This window comes from Eretmochelys imbricata, chromosome 1 (assembly GCF_965152235.1).
Source record: "Eretmochelys imbricata isolate rEreImb1 chromosome 1, rEreImb1.hap1, whole genome shotgun sequence".
In the NCBI taxonomy this organism is placed as follows: Eukaryota; Metazoa; Chordata; order Testudines; family Cheloniidae; genus Eretmochelys; species Eretmochelys imbricata.
Genome location: NC_135572.1, coordinates 140663034 through 140682771, shown reverse-complemented (window position 1 = coordinate 140682771; position 19738 = coordinate 140663034). Strand labels below are relative to the sequence as shown.

Here is a 19738-nt window from a genome sequence, read left to right as displayed (position 1 = left end):
GGATTACAGTTTGGTTCAATCATTCTCAGCACCCCCACTATCCAAATTGTTCCAGCGCTCCTCTCCCCTGGAACCTGGCAGCATAAAGGGACGAGACTTGAGCATCTTTTCCCTCTCAGCAGCAGCACCTTTGTTTATCCAGGGAAGGGGCTCAGGACACTATTGCCCATGACTGAGCATGAGGTATGAGCTCTCCATTATCCTCCTGCTGAGTGGCAGGAAGCTCCCCTGCATAGCAAGCTCTCTGGGAAACTTCTAGGAACCCTAAAGGGGGTGAGGGGTAGCATGTACCACCTCCAGCCAGCTGACCGAGGATGCTTTTCTGGAGTGTGCATCCCCAGTACCATTGTACATGCTTGTTTTCTCCTCAGGCCAAATACCTCTCACAATGGGCGATGTGCTTTGCCTCTACCCCCTAGCCCTGGCTCTTATCACTGCATGTGAAGATGCTCCTATGTCTTTTAACCACAAGCCATTTTTATGCCAAACCCAACCTCCATGGGCAGAGTTCTCAGGCACCATAGTCACAATGTTTAGGGCTAGCACTGACCAGGAAAACCTTGATCCCCCTCAGAAAATGCAGTTCTTTTGAAAAGCTTTGTGAAATTGTGGCAATTCCACCAACATGGCATTTAGGAGAAAATACAAAAAAGATCCAACAATGATAAAACGTTTTGGGAATGAAAAAGTAATTTCAAAACAAAAAATAATATAATACAAATTGTCCAAAGTCAACATTGAAATAAAAAAGCAATGTTCAGAAATTCTGAAGTTTTCAGGTTTTGTTCCAAGGTGAAATGAAGACAAATTTCAAAATCCTTCAGGAAATGGCATTGCCTTTACCTAGCTGTCTCCTGGGCCGACTGGGGGGATGGGCATGTGTAAGAACTTCCCCTGCCCTCAACTTGACACTTTTATCCATATCTGCCATCAAACTAACCCAGGTTGAGAGTCTGAAATGTACAGAACATTTCCCCCCTGTTCCCCCTTTATTCTTTAGCTGCCTTCGAACTCTTATATTCCAGTGAGGGGCGCAGCATAACAACAGACTGACATCCCAAATGCTATGAGTGAAGTGGGAATTCTGATCCCTTTGATGCAAAACATCCAGTCACTTCAGGGAACCTATTGTCAAGCATGAGTATTGGTGAAACTTGTTTACATTTCTGTGTGCTACATACCTGCAGTTTGATTATTTTAAATGAAAGCCTGTTGTGATTCCTGACTGAGCCCATTTTTTTCCATAGGCAGGGTCATTTATGAGTGGACTGCAACCTTTTGGACAAATTCCTATTAATTATAGTGTTACAGTTCGATACCACAGAGCTGGGATTCTAGTTCTATACCCACATATACAGAAGAAGCATGTACAGCTTCATAGACCTATTCCACGGTCTTAAAAACCTTTTGCATGCAATATAGAACCCGAGAAACATAGAATTCAAAGTCATTGACAGCTGCACATAATGCAGCACCCTACACAGTTGGGATTATTTAGAAATCTGACTGAAGTTCATAAGTTGTCATATAACAAAGCATTCCTTGTAGTTAGGTACTGCATTTCTGCACCCAAAGGAAACGATCGATCATATGGAACAGAAAACTCAGCTCCCACGATTGAGATTCACGATATTTGCTCTTAAAAATAATGCAGCTGAAAGGGTCAAGGAACAGACTGTCACCAGAGCATACTAGGTGCTTTGAGTTTATTTCCAAATTCTTGTCAAGCTTAGACAAGAAATTTATTTCCAAATTCTTGGAGGCTTGGTCCTAATGAGGAGGTATGCACGTTTCTAGACGTGTGAGTATTCTTTTAGTTATTACCAAGGCAAATTTGCATAGAACTTTTAATAAATGCGATTTAAATGAACATTTTCTAAATAAGCTTCCCTAAATCCTGAAATGCCATAAGGCACAACAGTATCCTAAGAAAATAATGGTAACGTCAATTGGAGATATGCAGTATGTTACGAGAGCTCATGGGTGTAGTTCTCCTCCCTTGTCTGCTCACGTAGGGCTTGAGCCAAAGCCCATGGAAGTCAAGCAAGCCCATACACTGTACTATTTTACATACACCCATATATATTATACCTACTGCATTCCCTTCAGCCACTAATTTTAACTCCTCTATCCTTCCCCCCGCCCCCCAAGTTAAGCTGCTAGCATTTGTTCTTTAGCTACCTGTTGCCCATGGTTATCAAATAGACCAGAGATGGGCAAAGTACAGCCCGCAGGACCCTCCTACCCGGCCCCTGAGCTCCCAGCCTGGGAGGCTAGCCCCCAGCCCCTCCCCTGCTGTTCCCTGTCCCCCTCAGTGTCCTGCGCCAAGCTCTGGATGGCCGGGCAGCACAGTTGCAGAGCTACGGCCCGACCCAGTGCTCTGGGCAGCACTGCCAGCCACCGGTGCTCCAGGCAGCACGGTAAGGGGGCGGGGGAGTTGGATAAAGGGCAGGGGACTTTGGGGATGTGGATAGGGGTTAGGGGGAATCATAGGGCGAGGAACAGGGGGTTGGATGGGGCAGGGGTCCTGGAGGGGCAGTCAGGAATGGTGGGGGGGTTGGATGGGGCAGTCAGGGGTGGGGGGATCCGAGGGTGGTCAGGGGAAAGGGAGCAGGGGATAGTGGATGGGGAAGGAGTCCCGGGGGGGGGGGCCATCAGGGGACAGAGAACGGGAGGGGGTGGATGGGGCAGGTGGCCCAGGGGAGCTGTCAGGGGGCAAGAAGCGAGGGGGGGGGGGTCAGATAGGAGGCAGGGACTGGGCCACACCTGGCTGTTTGGGGAGACACAGCCTCCCCTAACCGGCCCTCCATACAATTTTGGAAACCTGATGTGGCCCTCAGGCCAAAAAGTTTGCCCGCCCTGATGTAGACTCATGCAGTGCTTAATTTTTGCCAGGGCTGAGCCCCAGCACCTCTAGGCTTGGCAGTTCATAGCCCTGGCACCACAGGGCTTGCCACATCAGTTATGAATGTAAAAAAAATTTCTTGAGCCCCAGCACCTAATTGCTTGAGCCTCAGCACCGCTTTCATTACAAAATAAGCAGTGAACTCATGGAACAGGTTCCCTTATCTCTCTGATGTCAGGTCACATCAGTTGCCCCATCTTTGGCTGGAGGACTGCAGGGTTGCCTGGTAAATTGTTGCTTTGGTGTGTGTCATTCCTCCCTGGAGTCCTTTCACATCTAGCTGTTTCGGGTGGTGAACAGATTACTTCCCTTTGGGGTTTCTGCCCCATCACAGGCTCTCACTACAGCGCCTTTCTGGGCTGCTTCCCCAGCTTTAGTCACAGGTCTGAACGCCAGGTCTGCTTTTTCCCCATGCCTTATAAAGCAACCCATGCCATATATGTATAGTCCTGCAGTCATCTTAGCTCAGTCACATGTTCCTTCAGACACATGATCCTGCAACCCCCTCAGTCCATTTTAGGGCCAGATCTCCCAGAATGCCATTGTTGGCACTGAACCAGGACTGGCACATGCTTGCTTATAATTTCCCTTAAAAGGCCAGGGCACATCCCATTACGGCCCTCATCCTACTGCTGAGCTCCATGGTTGGATGCTTGAATCTATGAAGGGCCCCAAATGATATTCTGTACAGACAGCGCCAGAGCCACAGATGCTTAGGGATGCTTTTCTCTTTAAAAATTCTATTATTTTTAGCAGGGCCTGAAGAGTAATTCACGTGTCAGTGAGTGCCAAGCTCAAGGCTTGCAGAAAATCAACCTAATAAGGAGTGCCAGCCTCTCAAATCTCAGGGGTTAAAACATGACAAATTGTCCGTAACTAAAGCTGCAGAGCACAAAACAGCTGCCCTTTCTTCTATTTAGCATCTTTTGTGGGCAGGCTTTCAGTAGAAAACACCTAACAGCAAGGATAGTATGAATGTGGGTGGTATTTTTCAGCGATTTCGAGTGCTACTAACTATGTGCCCCCATGCTCTGGGAGTGTCCCAAACAATAGGATGTATATAATCCCAGGCCAGGTCCACACTACAAAGTTAAGTTGAATGCATGTAAGGCAACAGCAAGTCCCCGAGTTAAGCAAGTCGATCCTGCGTGTCCACACTACGCTCATTATGTCGGCCGTGTGCATTCTCACTAGCAGGGCTTGCATCGACAGTAGCTAGCTCACAGTGCACGTAGCTGAGCAGAATGTTGGGCTGGGCTTGCAATGCCTTATGGGACAAAACATTGGCACAGGTGGTTATGGGAACATGGCATTAGCCTCCCATGATGCACTTTCCTCCCTCCTGCCCTGAAATCAACAGCCAACAAACCAAGCCTTTGCACGCTTTTTTTCATAACCCTGGGTTACCCATGCAGACGCCATAGCATGATAAGCATGGCCCCCACTCAGCTGTACACTGTTGTTGTGAGCATTGCAAACACCTCGCACCTTATCATGCAGTATTTACACCGCTGCCACAGGAGCCGCAGCACAGAACAAGGCGACGGCACGCAAGCAGCCCTGCTCACAGCCATAACGTGGAGCCATTGGCAGTTGCTGTCGACAGTCACGCATCACCTTGACATGCCTGAGTGCCGTTTCTGGGCCCAGTAAACAAGCACTGACTTGGGGGGGGGGGGTGCGCATCGTTATCCAGCTATGGGATGATGAGCAGTGGCTGCAGAACTTTTGAATGGCACTTTCCAGGAACTGTGTGAAGCGCTTTCCTCAGCCTTGACGTGCAGCAATCCTAAAATGAGAGCTTCTCTGACAGTGGAGAAGCGAGTGGCAATAGCTCTGTGGAAGCTTGCAATGCCAGACTGCTACTGGTCAGTAGGGCATGAATTTGGAGTGGGTAAATCTATTGTGGGATCTGTTGTGATCCAGGTGTGCAGGGACATCAATGGACTTCTAAGAAGGGTAGTGAGTCTGGGCAAAGTGCAGGACCTAGGGGATGGTTTTGCCGCAATGGAGTTCCCTAACTGCGGTGGAGTGATACACGGAACACACATCCCTATCTTGGCACCAGACCACCTGGCCAAAGAGTACATAAACCACAAGGGGTACTTCTCAATGGTGTGGCAAGTGCTGGTGGATCACAGGGGCCATTTCACTGACATCAGCATGGGATGGTCGGGAAAGGTGCATGACATGTGCATTTTTAGGAACACAGATCTGTTCAGAAAGCTGCACACAGGGACTTTCTTTTCAGACTGCAAAATAACCACTGATGATGTTGAAATGCCAATTCTGATTCTGGAAGACCCAGCCTACCCCTTGCTCCCATGGCTCATGAAGCTGTACACAGGCAGGCTAGACAGCAGTAAGGAGCGGTTCAACCATAGGCTGAGCCAGTGTAGAGTGGTGGTGGAATGTGCCTTTGGATGTTTAAAAGGGCGCTGGTTTGTTTGCTTACTGGGTTAGACCTCGGTGAAAGCAATACCCCATTGTTATTGCTGCCTGCTGTGTGCTCCATAATGTCTGTGAAACAAAGGGAGAAAAGTTTCTGGTGGGGTGGGGGTTGAGGCAGATCATCTGGCAGCCAATTTTGAGCAGCCACACACCAGGGCAATAAGAAGAGCACAATGAGGGTCAGCATCTGTGTCTCCATGAGGCTTTGAAAACCAGTTTCAGCAATGAGCCACAGTAACGTGACACTTATCTGTTTTGTTCCTTACCAAACTGTCCCCTCCATTGCACTTTCTCCCCTGTAAACTCCACCCCCACCAACCACTGTGTGTTGAATGAATAAGGAGCCTTTTCTCCTCAATCTGTTAAGTTTTATTATGCACACAAAGACACAGAGACAGCAAAGAAAAGTAAGAACCTTTTACCCCAGGTTATCTGTTATACGGTGAGGGGAGAAAGAAGGACAGCTTGCTTACAGATGCACTGCAAGAACAATCAAAGGTCTGAGAATGGGCGCCTTCTGGTCCTTGTACTCTCCCCCCGTGTTGAGTGCAAGGGATGCCGGACTTTCCCGCCTCGCCTCACAGGACGTTTTGGGGAGGAGGATGTAGAACTGGGCGATGATGGCAGCAGGTTCAGCGTAGGCTGCAGCAGGACTCTAACATCCAGCTGCCTTTCCTGAACCTCAGCCAGATGCCTCAACATGTCTGTTTGCTCCCTCATAATCTGCAGCATCTCTGCCTGTGTGGCACCCTCTTATTCCTTGCATGATCTCCTGTCCTCTCTGTCCATGACCTGGTTCTCGGACAAGGTAATCCTCCATGATCTGCGCTCCGTCTTGTCACTCTCGGAGGCATGCATTAACTCATTGAACATATCCTCCCAAGTCTTCTTTTTCCGCTTTCTAATCTGGGAAATTCTCTGTCCTGGTGTGGAGGATGTGCCGACGGACAAGGTCTCAGCTCCAAGGAATGCAGAGTACAAGGGTAGCATTGACAGTGTATCCGATGAAGTGAGCTGTAGCTCACGAAAGCTTATGCTCAAATAAATGTGTTAGTCTCTAAGGTGCCACAAGCACTCCTTTTCTTTTTGCGAATACAGACTAACATGGCTGCTACTCTGAAACCAGTGTATACATTGTTTCTGGTGCAAGGATAAATTTTTGATTAAAAATACAGCCCTCAATACACTTCACTGCAAGCCCCAGTGTAATCACAACCACTGGCTATTGCAAGAATCGATTTGCTGCTCCAGCCATGGTGAGTAAGGCCACAAGGCATCCGTGAGAGGTCTTGTGCTGCTGCTTTTGTGAAGACATCCTTGGGATCACAGGTTGGTACTTGAGAAAAGCAGCAGGCTGGATGGTGCTTGAGGGCAGGCACCAGTGTAAAGCCCCCCAAATAGTTTGTTTTTTACAAAAGCAGCACTGGGTTGGGGGGATGGAGACAAACAGGAAGCAGCCACTGTCCCCCTCTGCCCCAATACTGCTTGCAATACACAGTGATGCCTTCCAACCACAACCATGGCATGCTCAGGAAACAGATTACATACACAACCCAGATTTCACCAAAAAGGGGACGGATTATTCGTTTGCAGTTTAAGGGCTAGCATTCAAAACTTCCCCCATTTTCCCTAGGTGACCCTATGGGATATCACTCTCCTGAGGGTAACAGAGGCGGAAAGGGAGCAGATGCTGTAAGTGTCTGGGTACTTATGCTGCAATGCTGTGTGCTGAAATGATGCCAGCAGGGTTAATACTGGAGTGGCGCAGGAAAGTGTCCTACCATGGTGGACGAAATAAGGCAGCCATTCCCGGAAACCTTCATGAAAGCTTCCTAGAAATCTCCATGGAGGATTTCTGGGCCATCCCAGGCACATAAACAGTCTTTTTTCAGACAGCACACTCTGCGTAGCTGGAGTGGCTATCAATACCCCCTACACCTTCTTTTTTGTTCAGATTAAACATAAAAAAAACCATAGCATGTAACCCCTACAGTTTGGTTGGAAATATGTACTCACCAGAGGTGCCTTTCCTGACATCATGCTCCGCTGCCAACTGGTCCTGTGAAGGGATGGGCTCCACGGTTAAAAACAGTTCTTGGCTGTCAGGGAGAATGGATCCTCTGTTTGCCTGCCTCACAGTCTCCTCCTCCTCCACAACGTCCTCCTCATTGCTGCTCGAGTTCACCCGGGATGTTTTGGGATAGTGGTGGGGTCACTGCCGAAAACCGCATGCAGCTCCTCATAAAAGCAGCATGTCTGTGGGACAGAACCAGAACGACTGTTTGCCCCTCTTGTCTTCCGGTATGCTTGCCAAAACTCCTTTATTTGCACATTGCACTGCTGTGCGTCCCCATGCCCTGCGCAATCTTGGCATGATGTTAGAGTTTCTTCTCCTGGATCGGAGCACTGCTTGCACAGACTCCTTCCCGCACGGCAGTAAGATCCACCACCTGCTGTGGATCTTATTGCTGGAGCACGTTTGCGGCCTTGAGTCTCCATGATCAGCTGTGCTGGTAAGCTCTCCATGCTGATCAATGAAAATTCAAAAGTTCCCGGGGCTTTAACAGGGGAGAGTCTGTTTCCTATGTACCTGGCTGATGTGCCGTCAAATTGAAAGTATTCTCCACAGCGGAGCACTGAGAGACACCTTCTGAGGCCAATTCATTCGAATTACACAATGCAGTGTCTACACTATCCCCATGTCGACCCATGGATGTCGAATCAAGCATTAAGCCTCTAATGGAGGTGGAGTACAGAAGTTGACTTTACTTAGGTCAGCGGAAGGGACTTGGTAGTGTAGACACATTCATTATTAGATTGATTTAATGCGGCTTATGTTGGCCTAAGTTTGTAACATAGACCAGGCCCCAGTTTAAAAGCAAGAACTGATGCCAAATTCCAGATTTTGCTTTCTTCTGGAAGGAGTCTGCAGAGTATCATTTCCTTTATAGTACCTGTAAGTCACCTGCAGTACACACCTCCGGGCTTCCCAACTTGGAGATCATGTTAACGTTACGGTGGCCTGTTGTATATTTCCTCACTTTCCAAGTTTGGTATATACACTGAAGAAAAGAAAAATAATGCATTATCAAAAGCATCTTCATTCTCTATAAAGCAGAATCTTCTAAAGACACACTGAAACAATAGTCAAAGTAATTCTGCTGTTCGCGGTCAGCCCTTGAATAAGAAAATGAGGGAAATATAAAAGCCACACATTTCTATTTGGGATTCTCACTTTTTTTAATTTTAAAGCCATTTTTTTTTCAATAAAATGCACCTTCCTATATTTCTTACAAGTGAGTTTGCATTTTTGAGACAGGAGGTAGTCAATTTTAACAGTTTCAAAAAAGAAAAGAGCTCAATTTATCTACTATAGTTATAGCAGCACTGTAGCAAAGCTCCGACTCACCAGTGTAGCGTCTCCTGCTGGTCATCCAGGAATTAGCTCGATTCCAGCTTCGGAGCACCTCCTGCTGGCTGGTGTCTTCCTACCGGTACCTGCTTTCTGTAAATCTCAACCATTTGTAGCACTTCAGGCCCCGCATCCCTCCCGGACCCCGGTACCTCTTATCTTGGAGTACTGCCCCACAGCAGTGCCCCCACACTCTGGGTCTCCCCTCCCAGGGGAACCCCAACCCCCTCTACCCATCTTGCCTCAGTGGCTACTGCCATTCATCCTCTAGTCCCTGCTCTCAGGGGCAAACTGCAGTCCGTAATGGCCACTCATCACTGGCAAGGGAGTTGGACCTGCTGCCTTTCTAGCCGCAGCTGCCTCCTTGCAGCCCTAATACTTCCGCTGGCCTTTAGCAAAGCCTCAACCTGGGGACTCAACAGGCCAGATCTCCTCAGCTCTGCCTGCCCTTCCCCAGCCCTGCTCTGCCTCAGGTACCCTGCTTGCTCTCCCAGGCAGCCGCGTCCTCTCTACTTCTCAGCTGGAGCAAGAGTCTCTCCCACTCTCTCAGCCTGCCCTTTTATCAGGGCCAGCTGTTCCGTAATTGGGTGCAACCACACCTGTGGCTGATTACCCAAGCAACCTCCCTTGGCTGCTTCTAATCCCTTTCTGACCCCCGCCAGAAGCACCAAAGTATCTAAAGACTATGGGCATGATACAAAGTTTGTTGAAGTCAATGAAAAACAAGACACCTAGATCCTGTACTTCTGTCTCAAGCAAAATTCTCATTACAAATAATGGGAGCTTTGCTTGGATAAAGAGTACTGTTTTAGGCCTAGTATAGTACTAGTTTATTAATGTGAGTAGACAATTCAAAGTCTGAATTGTCAAATCACCTAAAAAGTCAAAATATATAAATGCAAATCTATAGTACAAGCATATTTTACCTCAATTACAACTGAAAAGTAAGGAAGATATCTGGAAGATCATTTCCCTCCCATTCTGTTTTTGAGTGTTATTTAAATAATCACCATTATTTTTTCCAGTCCTGGGGTACCTTCCTTGTTCTCCATGCTTGAAAAATAATTGGAATGATTCAAGTAAACTCACGAGTTCACTGCCTTCAAACCTGAAACTAGTGTCATCCACACATGCTTCTTACTGATACCTTTGCATGCAGTACTTACAAGGTCTTCAGTGCTTCTAACTGGGACTGATCCTTCCAATGGAAAAGTATTCTTAGACTTCAGTGAGAGTGGGATTAGGCCCCAATGGCCAGAACATTTTGTTGTTAAAGTAAGACTTCACAAGCTCACCTATAGGCCTTTATTACTCTACTTATCCCCTTTGTATCATACTAGTTGATTCTGCTTTTTTGCAAGCTAATTCTCTATACACACAAATACTGCTTCTTCTGTTAACCCTAATATCACTAAGCAGTCCCTTCTACAGTAACACTGGCCACCTATTATTCTTTCTTTTATTCTCTTTCAGAGGAAGTGTCATTTGTTGCGGTTTATGATGGCACACAATGTTCCAGAATTGTTCCACATAGATACTTCCTCCCACTGCATCAAGCTCAGTAATTTTCTTAATATCTCACACTTTGCTTTTTTGGAATCTAAACCCCTTGTACGACTGTGTTCCATGTACCCATTCCATATGATGTTCAAATCCAAGAACTTTGTCTTTGCTATGTTGAAGCATCTTGTGCGCAGTGCCACCAAGCTTCCTTATTACCATCATTTTCTTAGTCAATTCCTCTTTAATAAAATGCCCAAGTTATTTATGGAGGAAATCAGTGTTCTACTGTGATCCATACAAGACCAAAACCAGTGAAGCAGGATAATATACCACATTTTTAATTGCTTTGAAAGCTAAGATTTTTATTCTGTTATTGACCACATATTTATGCCCATGCAAGACAATAACATGTATTTTGAGTTTAAACTTAATGGATCTCCATTCTTATCATAATGAGACCTATTCAGAAAAAAAAAACATAAGGGCAGGCTTTTCAAAAGAATTTCATTAACTATCCTAGCACACGGGGGAATCAGTAACAAGCAAACACTTTGTCTTTAAATAATAGGCTATGTATGTAAACAATAGTAAGAGAGGTAGTATTGAACTGAAATTATTAATTTATTAGCATCATGCAAAATACTAGTTTAAATGTAGAATAATTTCTGTAGATGAGTGTTTCTCCTCTCAGTTTTCAACCTTAGGAATAGCTGGTCCAAAGGATCTCTCTACTTTTCCCTATCATATCCCTCATTGGAAACACCATCTGATCAATCAAGGAGGACCAGAAAGGACTTCCTTCAGAGTACATCAATTCTTCTCATCTGTGAGGACTGTTGTTGAGCCACACAAAGAAGATCACCTTAACTTCCCACAAGGTTAAAGGAGCTACACTGGCAGTGATAAAGTTCCCAATGGTCAGGCGATAAAGAAACAAGGACTGGAATCAAACAAGTTGCTAATATGGCCGTGTCCTGCTCTACCATCGGGCAACCAACCACCCCATAAGAAGGCAGTTAAAGTTTTTCATCTCTTCTCTCTCATCATTAATATCGTCCAGTGTAGCAGCTGTCCACAGTTTACAAGTGGCTGAGCAATGACTTCCCCAAACAGCACAATGCTTCTGGTTCTCCACCTCATATGTTTACCATGCTGCCTTATCAGAATGAGCAGTCCATTCTCTCTCAGACAGGCATTATGTTTCTCAGTGCAGCATAATATCACCAGCAAACATGCAAGCTCCTGACAAGAACTTCTGAAACGAATTCTGCTTCTACTTGTTTTCAAATTTATTAACCACATGAAAGGCCTCTAAAAATTCATTGAAGTCAATGCTGCCATCTTTGTTGAAGTCAATGCTGCGGGCTAGGTTGTCAATGGATTCATCATCTATGTCGATTTTGAGATGAGAATTGAAGAGCTTCCATGTCTGGCGAAATTCCTCAATGGAGATCAGACCTAAAGGAGACAGAAGGGGGAAGCAGTGCACTATTCAACTCACCTGTCTCCCCTCAAAAGGGCTATCTGCCACCTACCACCGTTGGAATTTATTTGCTATATAATGACGGCTGGAGACACACATCACTTACCCACAATAACAACAAATAGATGCTTCATAGACCTGTAGTAGTAAGCAGAAATTACCCCAATGTACCTGAATGATCTTTGTCAATGATGTTAAAGATTATCTCCAGATCAGTTCTGTATCTGTACAAGGTTTCCACCAAAGCTGGTTGAACCTAAAAAGATTTTGAAATTACTATCCGTGGGCAGATCGTACCTCAATCTGATTTAGACTAACAAACAGGACAGACATTGTACCAATCTAAAAAACAAAACTAATACACAAAGCATACATTTTCAAACATTAAAAAGACTCCTTTAGCATAGCTTCCAAGCAGGGGTTTCTCCCCGGCCCTGAACAAACCGCAGTAGACAATACTTGTCTGTCTTTCAGTTGCCAGATACGTTGCCACTAGGTGGCAGCGAGAATTGTCACTGGGATAAGGAGCCTTTCACATCTATGATAAGTGATTATTAATGAAAGCGCAAATAACTTGTCGGGGTGCTGCATATTATGCTCTCAAAGACACACAACTTAAAGGTGCATATGGAAAGTGACCCGGCTGTTCTTACTTTGAAAAAAAATGGAAACTTCAGCTACAGGCCATGTAGTAAGAGGACGCCCTGAAACATAAATTCTTGTATCAGAGGCCCAGTCTGAGGCCTGAAGCCTGAACCAAAGTACTTCCAGGCAGTGACAAGCAAAGCTGGGCTGTGAGCCAGAGGCAGGTCCCACTCACAGAAGTTGGCAAGAAAAGGTTGTTAGAGGCACGTGCGCACACACACACAAGTGCTAATGAGGAGAACTTGTGCCAAGACGGTGGCAAGACACTCCATAGACGTAACAAGGAACAGGCAGGTGCATCTTAAAGACAGGGTCAAAAGGAGAACATGATGGATAGATTCGTTTGAACTATGATGAGTAATCTGTCCTGCAACAGTATAAAAGTAGGTCCTAGAGCACACATCTTTGTCCAGCCTAGAGGGCAGTGGAGTATCCCGCCACTGACTGAGCTGTGTCCATTGCCAGGGAGCACAAATTCGTAATATGCCCTGTAGAGTCTATAGGGATCTATTTCCGTACTTCGTTTGACAATAAACCTGGCTCAGGTTCCTTCGTACCTTACTAGAGTCTGTGGCTTTTGGGGGTTCTCTTGGGGTCTGCTGTGTTAGCTATCTGCGCAGAGCTGGGGCAGCACACAGAGGGAACACACATGCAGCCGACTGTTATCATCATCGAACAAGAGCGGAGCACCACACCGGTAGCTACCGACAACAGGCCAGACTTCCAAAAGGGCTCAGCACCCAAGTGCTCCTATTTAGGAAAGTTCACACTGCAAGTGAAAGCATGATTGAAGCACAGGTAGGCATACCCATGGCAGCTTTAATCTAGCTAGCACAGCTAACAATAGAAATGGAAGCACGGGCTTCAGCACAGCCTAGCAACCTGAGTATGTACCCAGGATCCCCAGCGGACTTGCGCTCAGGTGGTTAGCCCAAGTACAAGCTCATGCCACCACATGTTCACTGCTACTGTTACTCATGCTAGCTAGATTTAAGGTATGCCTACCTGTAACCGGGCGCAGACTCACCGGCCGCGGCCCCTGCTAGTCATCTCAGGGAATTAGCTCACCAGCTTCTGGAGCGCCCTCTTCAGGCCGGTGTCTCGCCTTGCTGCTGGCTCCTGTGTCCCTCCCAGGACCCCGGTGCCCCTTTCACTGGGTGCTGCCCCCTGGCAGTACCCCACAGTTCTGGGTCTCTCCCTCCCAGGGGAACCCCCCACCCACTATCCCTACCTCACCTCAGTCATAGGCTCCTGCCTGTCACCAGCTAGCCCCTGCGCCCTAGGGCAGACTGCAGTATGAGCCACTCATCACCAGCAAGGTTGGGTTTGGACCTGCTGCCTCTGCCTACCCGTGGCTGCCCCTGCAACCCCCGTACCTAATAGACCTTACCAGGCTCGCAGCCTGGGGCTTTTCTAGGCCAGAGCTCCCCAGCTCCCTTGGCCTTTCCCCAGCCCTGCACCAAACTAGGTCCTCTATTCCGGTCTCTGCAGCCAGGTCCCTCCCTCTCACAGCTAGAAAGAGGGTGTCTCTTCTGCTGCTGGCTTCCCTGGCTTTTATAAGGCCCACTGGGTCTGTTTGGGGCATGGCCCCCAGCCGCGGCTGCTCTGCCAATCAGCCCAGCTCTTCCCCTGCCCCAGCCCTCTCCCAGGGCTATCTTAAACCCCTCTGGGCCTGAGCGGGTGTCCACCCCGCTACACTACCCATACTACAATCAGACCTTCACTTAACAGTGCAGATAAATCCTTAAATCACTTTAATAAATGGAGAGATGTAAAGGAGCTCACTTCCTATTTAGCACTTTTTGAAAAGCATTTTATTTAGCTTCCTACATGGAAATTGAGTATTTTGAAAATCTGGCCTCAATTGTCCAAGAAATTGTCCATCCAGCTTCCAAGAAAATGTTCCTGTAAGATTTGGATATGACTCTTTTTCCTCTTACCTCTTTTATAGCTGGCTTTATTTCCAAATCATTAAAACATGAAAGATACTCGACATTTCCACCTGGAGCAAGCTGCACCAACCGAGAACGCAGAGTCCTCCATGGGAGATCCAGATGTAAAACAGATTCCACTGCTGAGGCCCATTCAGTGGCAGAAATTCTTCCTGTCAAAATGGATCATTTCATGGTTATAAATGCATGCCAAACATCACACTCTTACTAACTGCTAGCAATTTTTGTTGCTGTTTTTTTAAAGAGTTGCAGAATAGTCTAATACAAATATTCTTTGACACAAAAACTAGACAATATTGAAGTGTTTTAGTACATTTGAAATAACTGTATACTGAGCAATTACTTTATTCAAAAGGAATGTTACAGATTTGAGGTCCTGCAAACATATACTGTAGCTATATTACCATGCGCAGCCGAGAGGGCAACATAAGACCTAGAAAATGTGACTTGACTGTTTAGCTCTGAAATGGTGTTTATGACCTTAACATTTCGGTTATCACCTTTAAAGGACACGGAGTGAGGTAGTGTAATGAGGAAAAGATTTCTGGTGCCCAAAGATTTCAATCCCTATTCCTATGCAAATAGTCCATCCAATGTCAACCAACCACAGATTTACCTTCACTTGATGCCTCAGTGTTTGTGTTCTCTAGTGGTATTGCCCGACAGCTTTGCCCATTCTAGAGACTTGTCAGACTATATGGAGGAGGTGCCCACTCTCTGGCTTTTTACCCCTGATCTCAGTTCCACACCGACATAGCTTTCTGAAGATGTCTAGCAATGGAGGAGTTTAGAAATGCTCCCGAGGCAGAGACTGCCTTAGCACTGCTGGACTTGTGCCTGCCCAAACCCTTACTTTCACAGTTGGGGCACTTTCTATCTGTGAATTTCTTCAGCTGCCCACTTCTTTCTTAGCTGGATTTCCTCTCCTAGTATGATGCTTAAGGCCCTAAGGCCTGGACTTCAGTACCAACCCCTTCACTCATTTCACCTGGAAAGAAGCATGCACCATTGACTAACTGTCACACCTAAACCCCACCTCCTAGGAAACATGAGATGGTTTCTCACACAAATAGTAACTGGAAGCTCCCCGGATACTGAGGCAGCAAATCAGGCTGGATAATCAAAAAATTCCATACTTCACAGCTCTCCTATAACAAAGCTACACAGGGTCCAACACAATCCATCAGGCTCCTATATGAATAAGTGAACTGGTCAGGTTTCCTCCCCCCATTTTCAGAAACCTTGTGCTGAAATACAGTGAGAGGCAGCTCTGGACACTCCTGATTTGGAAGAAGCTTTTGTGCAGTTCCTAATTCCCAGGAACAAGAAACCCACTGGGCCTAAGTGGGGTAGTACAAAGTGCTATGTGTTATTCAGTGGAGGATGGCGGATTGACACTTGTCCCGAGTGCACTCAAAGGTATGGAATCTAACTGGAACAGCCTTCCAAGGGAAGCAGTGAGGGCAAAAGACATATCTGGCTTCCAGACTCAGCTTGATAAATTTATAGAAGGGATGATATGATGGGATAGCCTAATTTTGGCAATTAATTGATCTTCAGCTATTAGCGGTAAATATGCCCAATGGCTTGTGATGGGATGTTAGATGGGGTGGGATCTGAGTTACTACAGAGAATTCTTTCCTGGGTGTCTGGCTGGTGAGTCTTGCCCACATGCTCAGGGTTCAGCTGATTGCCATATTTGGGGTCGGGAAGGAATTTTCCTCCAGGGCAGTGGTAGAGGCCCTGGGGGTTTTTCGCCTTCCTCAGCAGTGTGGGGCACGGGTCACTTGCTGGAGGATTCTCTGCACCTTGAAGTCTTTAAACCACAATTTGAAGACTTCAATAGCTCAGACATAGGTTAGGGGTTTGTTACAGGAGTGGGTGGGTGAGCCATTCTGTGGCCTGCGTTGTGCAGGTCAGACTAGACAATCATAATGGTCCCTTCTGATCTTAAAGTCTATGATTCTATGATTCTTTGGACAGAAAATGGAGTGGCTGATGCCTTGTCCAGGGTGAAAGGCCTCCCGGAGCCAGGGACATTCTTCAGACTGTCACCTCACTTATGGAGAATTCTGGGAGCTCATGAAACCCACACCCACCTAGCATGGCTTGGGTCCATTCGCCAGGCCTCACAAATGCAAAACCCTGAAATTCTTCACAAGACTTCCATCCAGCAGTGCACTATGATGCATCCTTGATTCCCTGGCATATTCTTCTACTCTCCCTTATACTTATATAAGCATTGGCAAAGATCCAGTAATGAAGGACAAAGCAGAAGACCATTTTCTGGACCTACTCCAATGGCATCCAACAGCAGCCTTTTGACAGGCATATTTAGGGCCTGATCCCTTTGAAGTGTTGAGCACCTCCTGTAAGGTGCTGAGGGCCCTTAGCTCCTATTGACTTCACTGGGAATTGGGGGTATTTAGTCTCTCACAGAATTAGGCTCTTCCCTTGTTTAATCATGTATTTTACAGATTGCAGTCTCCTCAGCGGATGCCATTCATGTGAAAAATATGTTGTGCTCCTGATATGTATCAAGTATTCAGACAAACGGTACTCTTGATGTACTCCAGTTTGTGGGATGTTTGTTCTATGCAGTGTTTGTATGTCTTTACACGGGAAACTATCCTACTACACAGAAGAAATAATGTTCTATTCATAATACAATCAAATAATAATACAAATCCAGATACTTAATAGCTGTTAACTAAATTTTAGAGAGAGTGCATTTTTGGTCCTATTTGATGACAATGCTGGCAACTTAATTTTAAGAGCTAATTACTTTCATCTGTGGTTGGTTTCATTACCTGTGTCATTTGGGTCATACTGTCTGAAAGCTGCAATGAGTTCTGATCTCCGGGAGTAAAGTTTCTCTCGTAATGACTTTAATGCAGACCATTCAACTACACTCACCCTATGAAGAAAACAGAGTGGACAATTCAAGGATTGAAATTCTCTAGCTCTTCAAATTTTTCCATATGCAGTATTTATTGTGTACCAATCCCCTGTAACAAACAATCTCAGTTTAGGAGCCCTGCAACGAGCCCCCTAAAACAGTGACATTAAAAAACCCAAAAGAATGGTCTGAGCTTATTTGGTGGCTGAGTTATTCATGACAGACATTACACAGTCAAGTTATAAGTCCTTTACATTAGCAAAGTGGACTCTAGTGTCATGCATGGCAGAATTGTTCTGACAAAATTCTTGGGCCTGATTCACACCAGTATTACTCCAGTTTTACGCCATGGCATTACACCGGTGTGAAAATGGTGTCATACAATGGCGAATCAGGCTCGACATATCCTGTACATTTGCTGTCTTACACAATTCAAATCCTTGATTCTTTTTATAGCACTGCAAATAACTCAGAACAATCAAATTAGAGCTGTTGGAACCCCTTTTATCTGTTATCACATTTGTTTTTAAATCCATTTAAAAAAAAAGAAAACCAAGTAACGTAAAGGGCTGTGCAAATACAATTAAACTTCTCTTGTAACTTCTGCCGTGAACAATTCACACATTCTGGGTTCGTATTGATACACTGTACATGTATTCACAGGCGCCGGATTCTAATTTTCCCCAGGGGTGCTCAACCCTCACTTAGCCCCAGGCCCCACCCCCACTCCACCCCTTCCCCCAAGGCCCCATCACCAACCCATCTCTTCCCATCCCTGCTCCACCCACACCCCGCCTCTTTCCGCCCCCTCCTCCGAGCACCCCTCGTTTCCACTCCTCCCCGCTCCATCCCAGTGACTCCCACATGCTGCAGAACAGCTGTTCAGGAGGCACTGGGAGTTGATTGGCAGGGGCCATTGGCGGGCAGGAGTGGGGGGGAGGGGTGAGCTTGGGTGGAGCACCCATGGAGTCAGCGCCTATGCCTGTATCCATTAGATGTGTTGTCCTTACTGTACCTCTGGTGAAGAGTCTGTTTGCGTGTGCATTTACTGACTTGATACTGCACAAAGCGAGGTATCAAATCAGGATTCAGTTTGAGATAAGCACCACGGTTGCTGCCATCTTCATAGTAGTTAGAGGCAGAAAAAATAGTGATAACCTGATAATAAAAGAAAAAAAAGAAATCAGTGGGATTGATTAAAGCTGCCCCCTTTTTGGACTGAAGTTTAAAACTGGCTTTAGAAAATTGAGACAGGTTACAAAATGAATTAAAACAAGTGTAAAACCCTAATAAATCTATAAGCCTGCCAATGGCTGCTCAACTAAACAAAATGTCAACTCTAGTCCTGCTTCAGGACTTCATTTTTTACTTTTTCCATGAGGACTTCACTTTATAAGACAAACAACATATAATTACACTTGCCACAAAGGCAACATTTCCCTGGGGTCTAAATAGTTTTGAATCTCCTTCCCTTTCTTCTAGCCATGTGTGTCAGAGAGAGAGAGGCCAAGAAGATGAAGGAAATTACTCAGATGAATTAAAGTAACATGTACGTTGATATACTTACAATACAGTGGGTCTTGACCTTTCCCACACTGGAACTCATCTCCCATTAGCAACATGAGAAGGACAGGGTGGTCATGACCTAAGTTCCCTCTAAGCTGTATGGCCGCGCACCATGCTATCAAGGGCCACGCAGATGGGGAGAGGCACCCCTCCCCTGGCCCAGCCTCAGAACTTCTGTGGCCAGAAAAAGGCGCCCCTGCCCCAGTTCCAGCCTTGGAGCTGCCGCAGCTGGGAAGAAGAGCCCTGGCCCCGGCCCTGGGCTTGGAGCTGCAGCAGCCAGGGAGAGATGCCTCTCCCCTTGCCCCAAGCTGCTGCGGCAAGAGAGGCCTGGGGGGAGTCCTCTCTCCCCGTCGCAGCCCCAGGGTACCCTAAACCCCTCATCCCTGGCCCCACCCCAGGGCCTGCACCCCCAGCCAGAGCCCTCACCCCCCTGCACCCCAACCCTCTGCCCCATCCCTGAGCCCCCTTTGGCACCCTGAACCCCTCATCCCTGGCCTCAACCCAAGGCCCACACCTCCCGTCAGAGCCCTCACCCCCATGCACCCCAACCCTGTGCCACAGCTCTGAGCCCCCTCCCACATGCCGAACCCCTTGGCTCCACCCCCACCACACATCACCTCCATATTGGTGCACATAACAAAATTCATTCCGCACATGGCTGTACAAAATTAGAGGGAACATTGGTCATGACCCTCAGATTGCAAACCCATGCAATAATGAATGTAACTCATAATAATGGACTATAGCATAGCTACAAAAAGATTATTGGAATTTTAGGCTTGAGCAACAGAAAATGACCCAGGAACATCTTCCCTCTCAATTTCCCAAAACTAGAATTTACCCAGGGTAAGATTTCAGGCACAAAAACGTAGTTCAGATTCTTTCTCTACCCTCAGTGATGCAGCTCTAACTAGCATTTGTC

The 19738-nt window shown here is 46.5% G+C and overlaps 1 protein-coding gene across 1 annotated transcript in view; it reads right to left on the bottom strand.

The window, feature by feature from the left end:
• Window positions 1-10739: 10739 nt before the first annotated feature.
• PPEF1 (protein phosphatase with EF-hand domain 1) overlaps window positions 10740-19738 on the bottom strand; it is a 42430-nt gene continuing 33431 nt past the window's right edge. The window contains exons 12-16 of the mRNA XM_077807183.1: window positions 18266-18408; window positions 17162-17268; window positions 14340-14503; window positions 11926-12010; window positions 10740-11729 (exon numbers count right to left, since the gene is read on the bottom strand). Of these exons, the coding sequence (XP_077663309.1) occupies window positions 11545-11729; window positions 11926-12010; window positions 14340-14503; window positions 17162-17268; window positions 18266-18408 (684 nt within the window). The 3' untranslated portion in view covers window positions 10740-11544. The remainder of the gene's footprint in view (window positions 11730-11925; window positions 12011-14339; window positions 14504-17161; window positions 17269-18265; window positions 18409-19738) is intronic.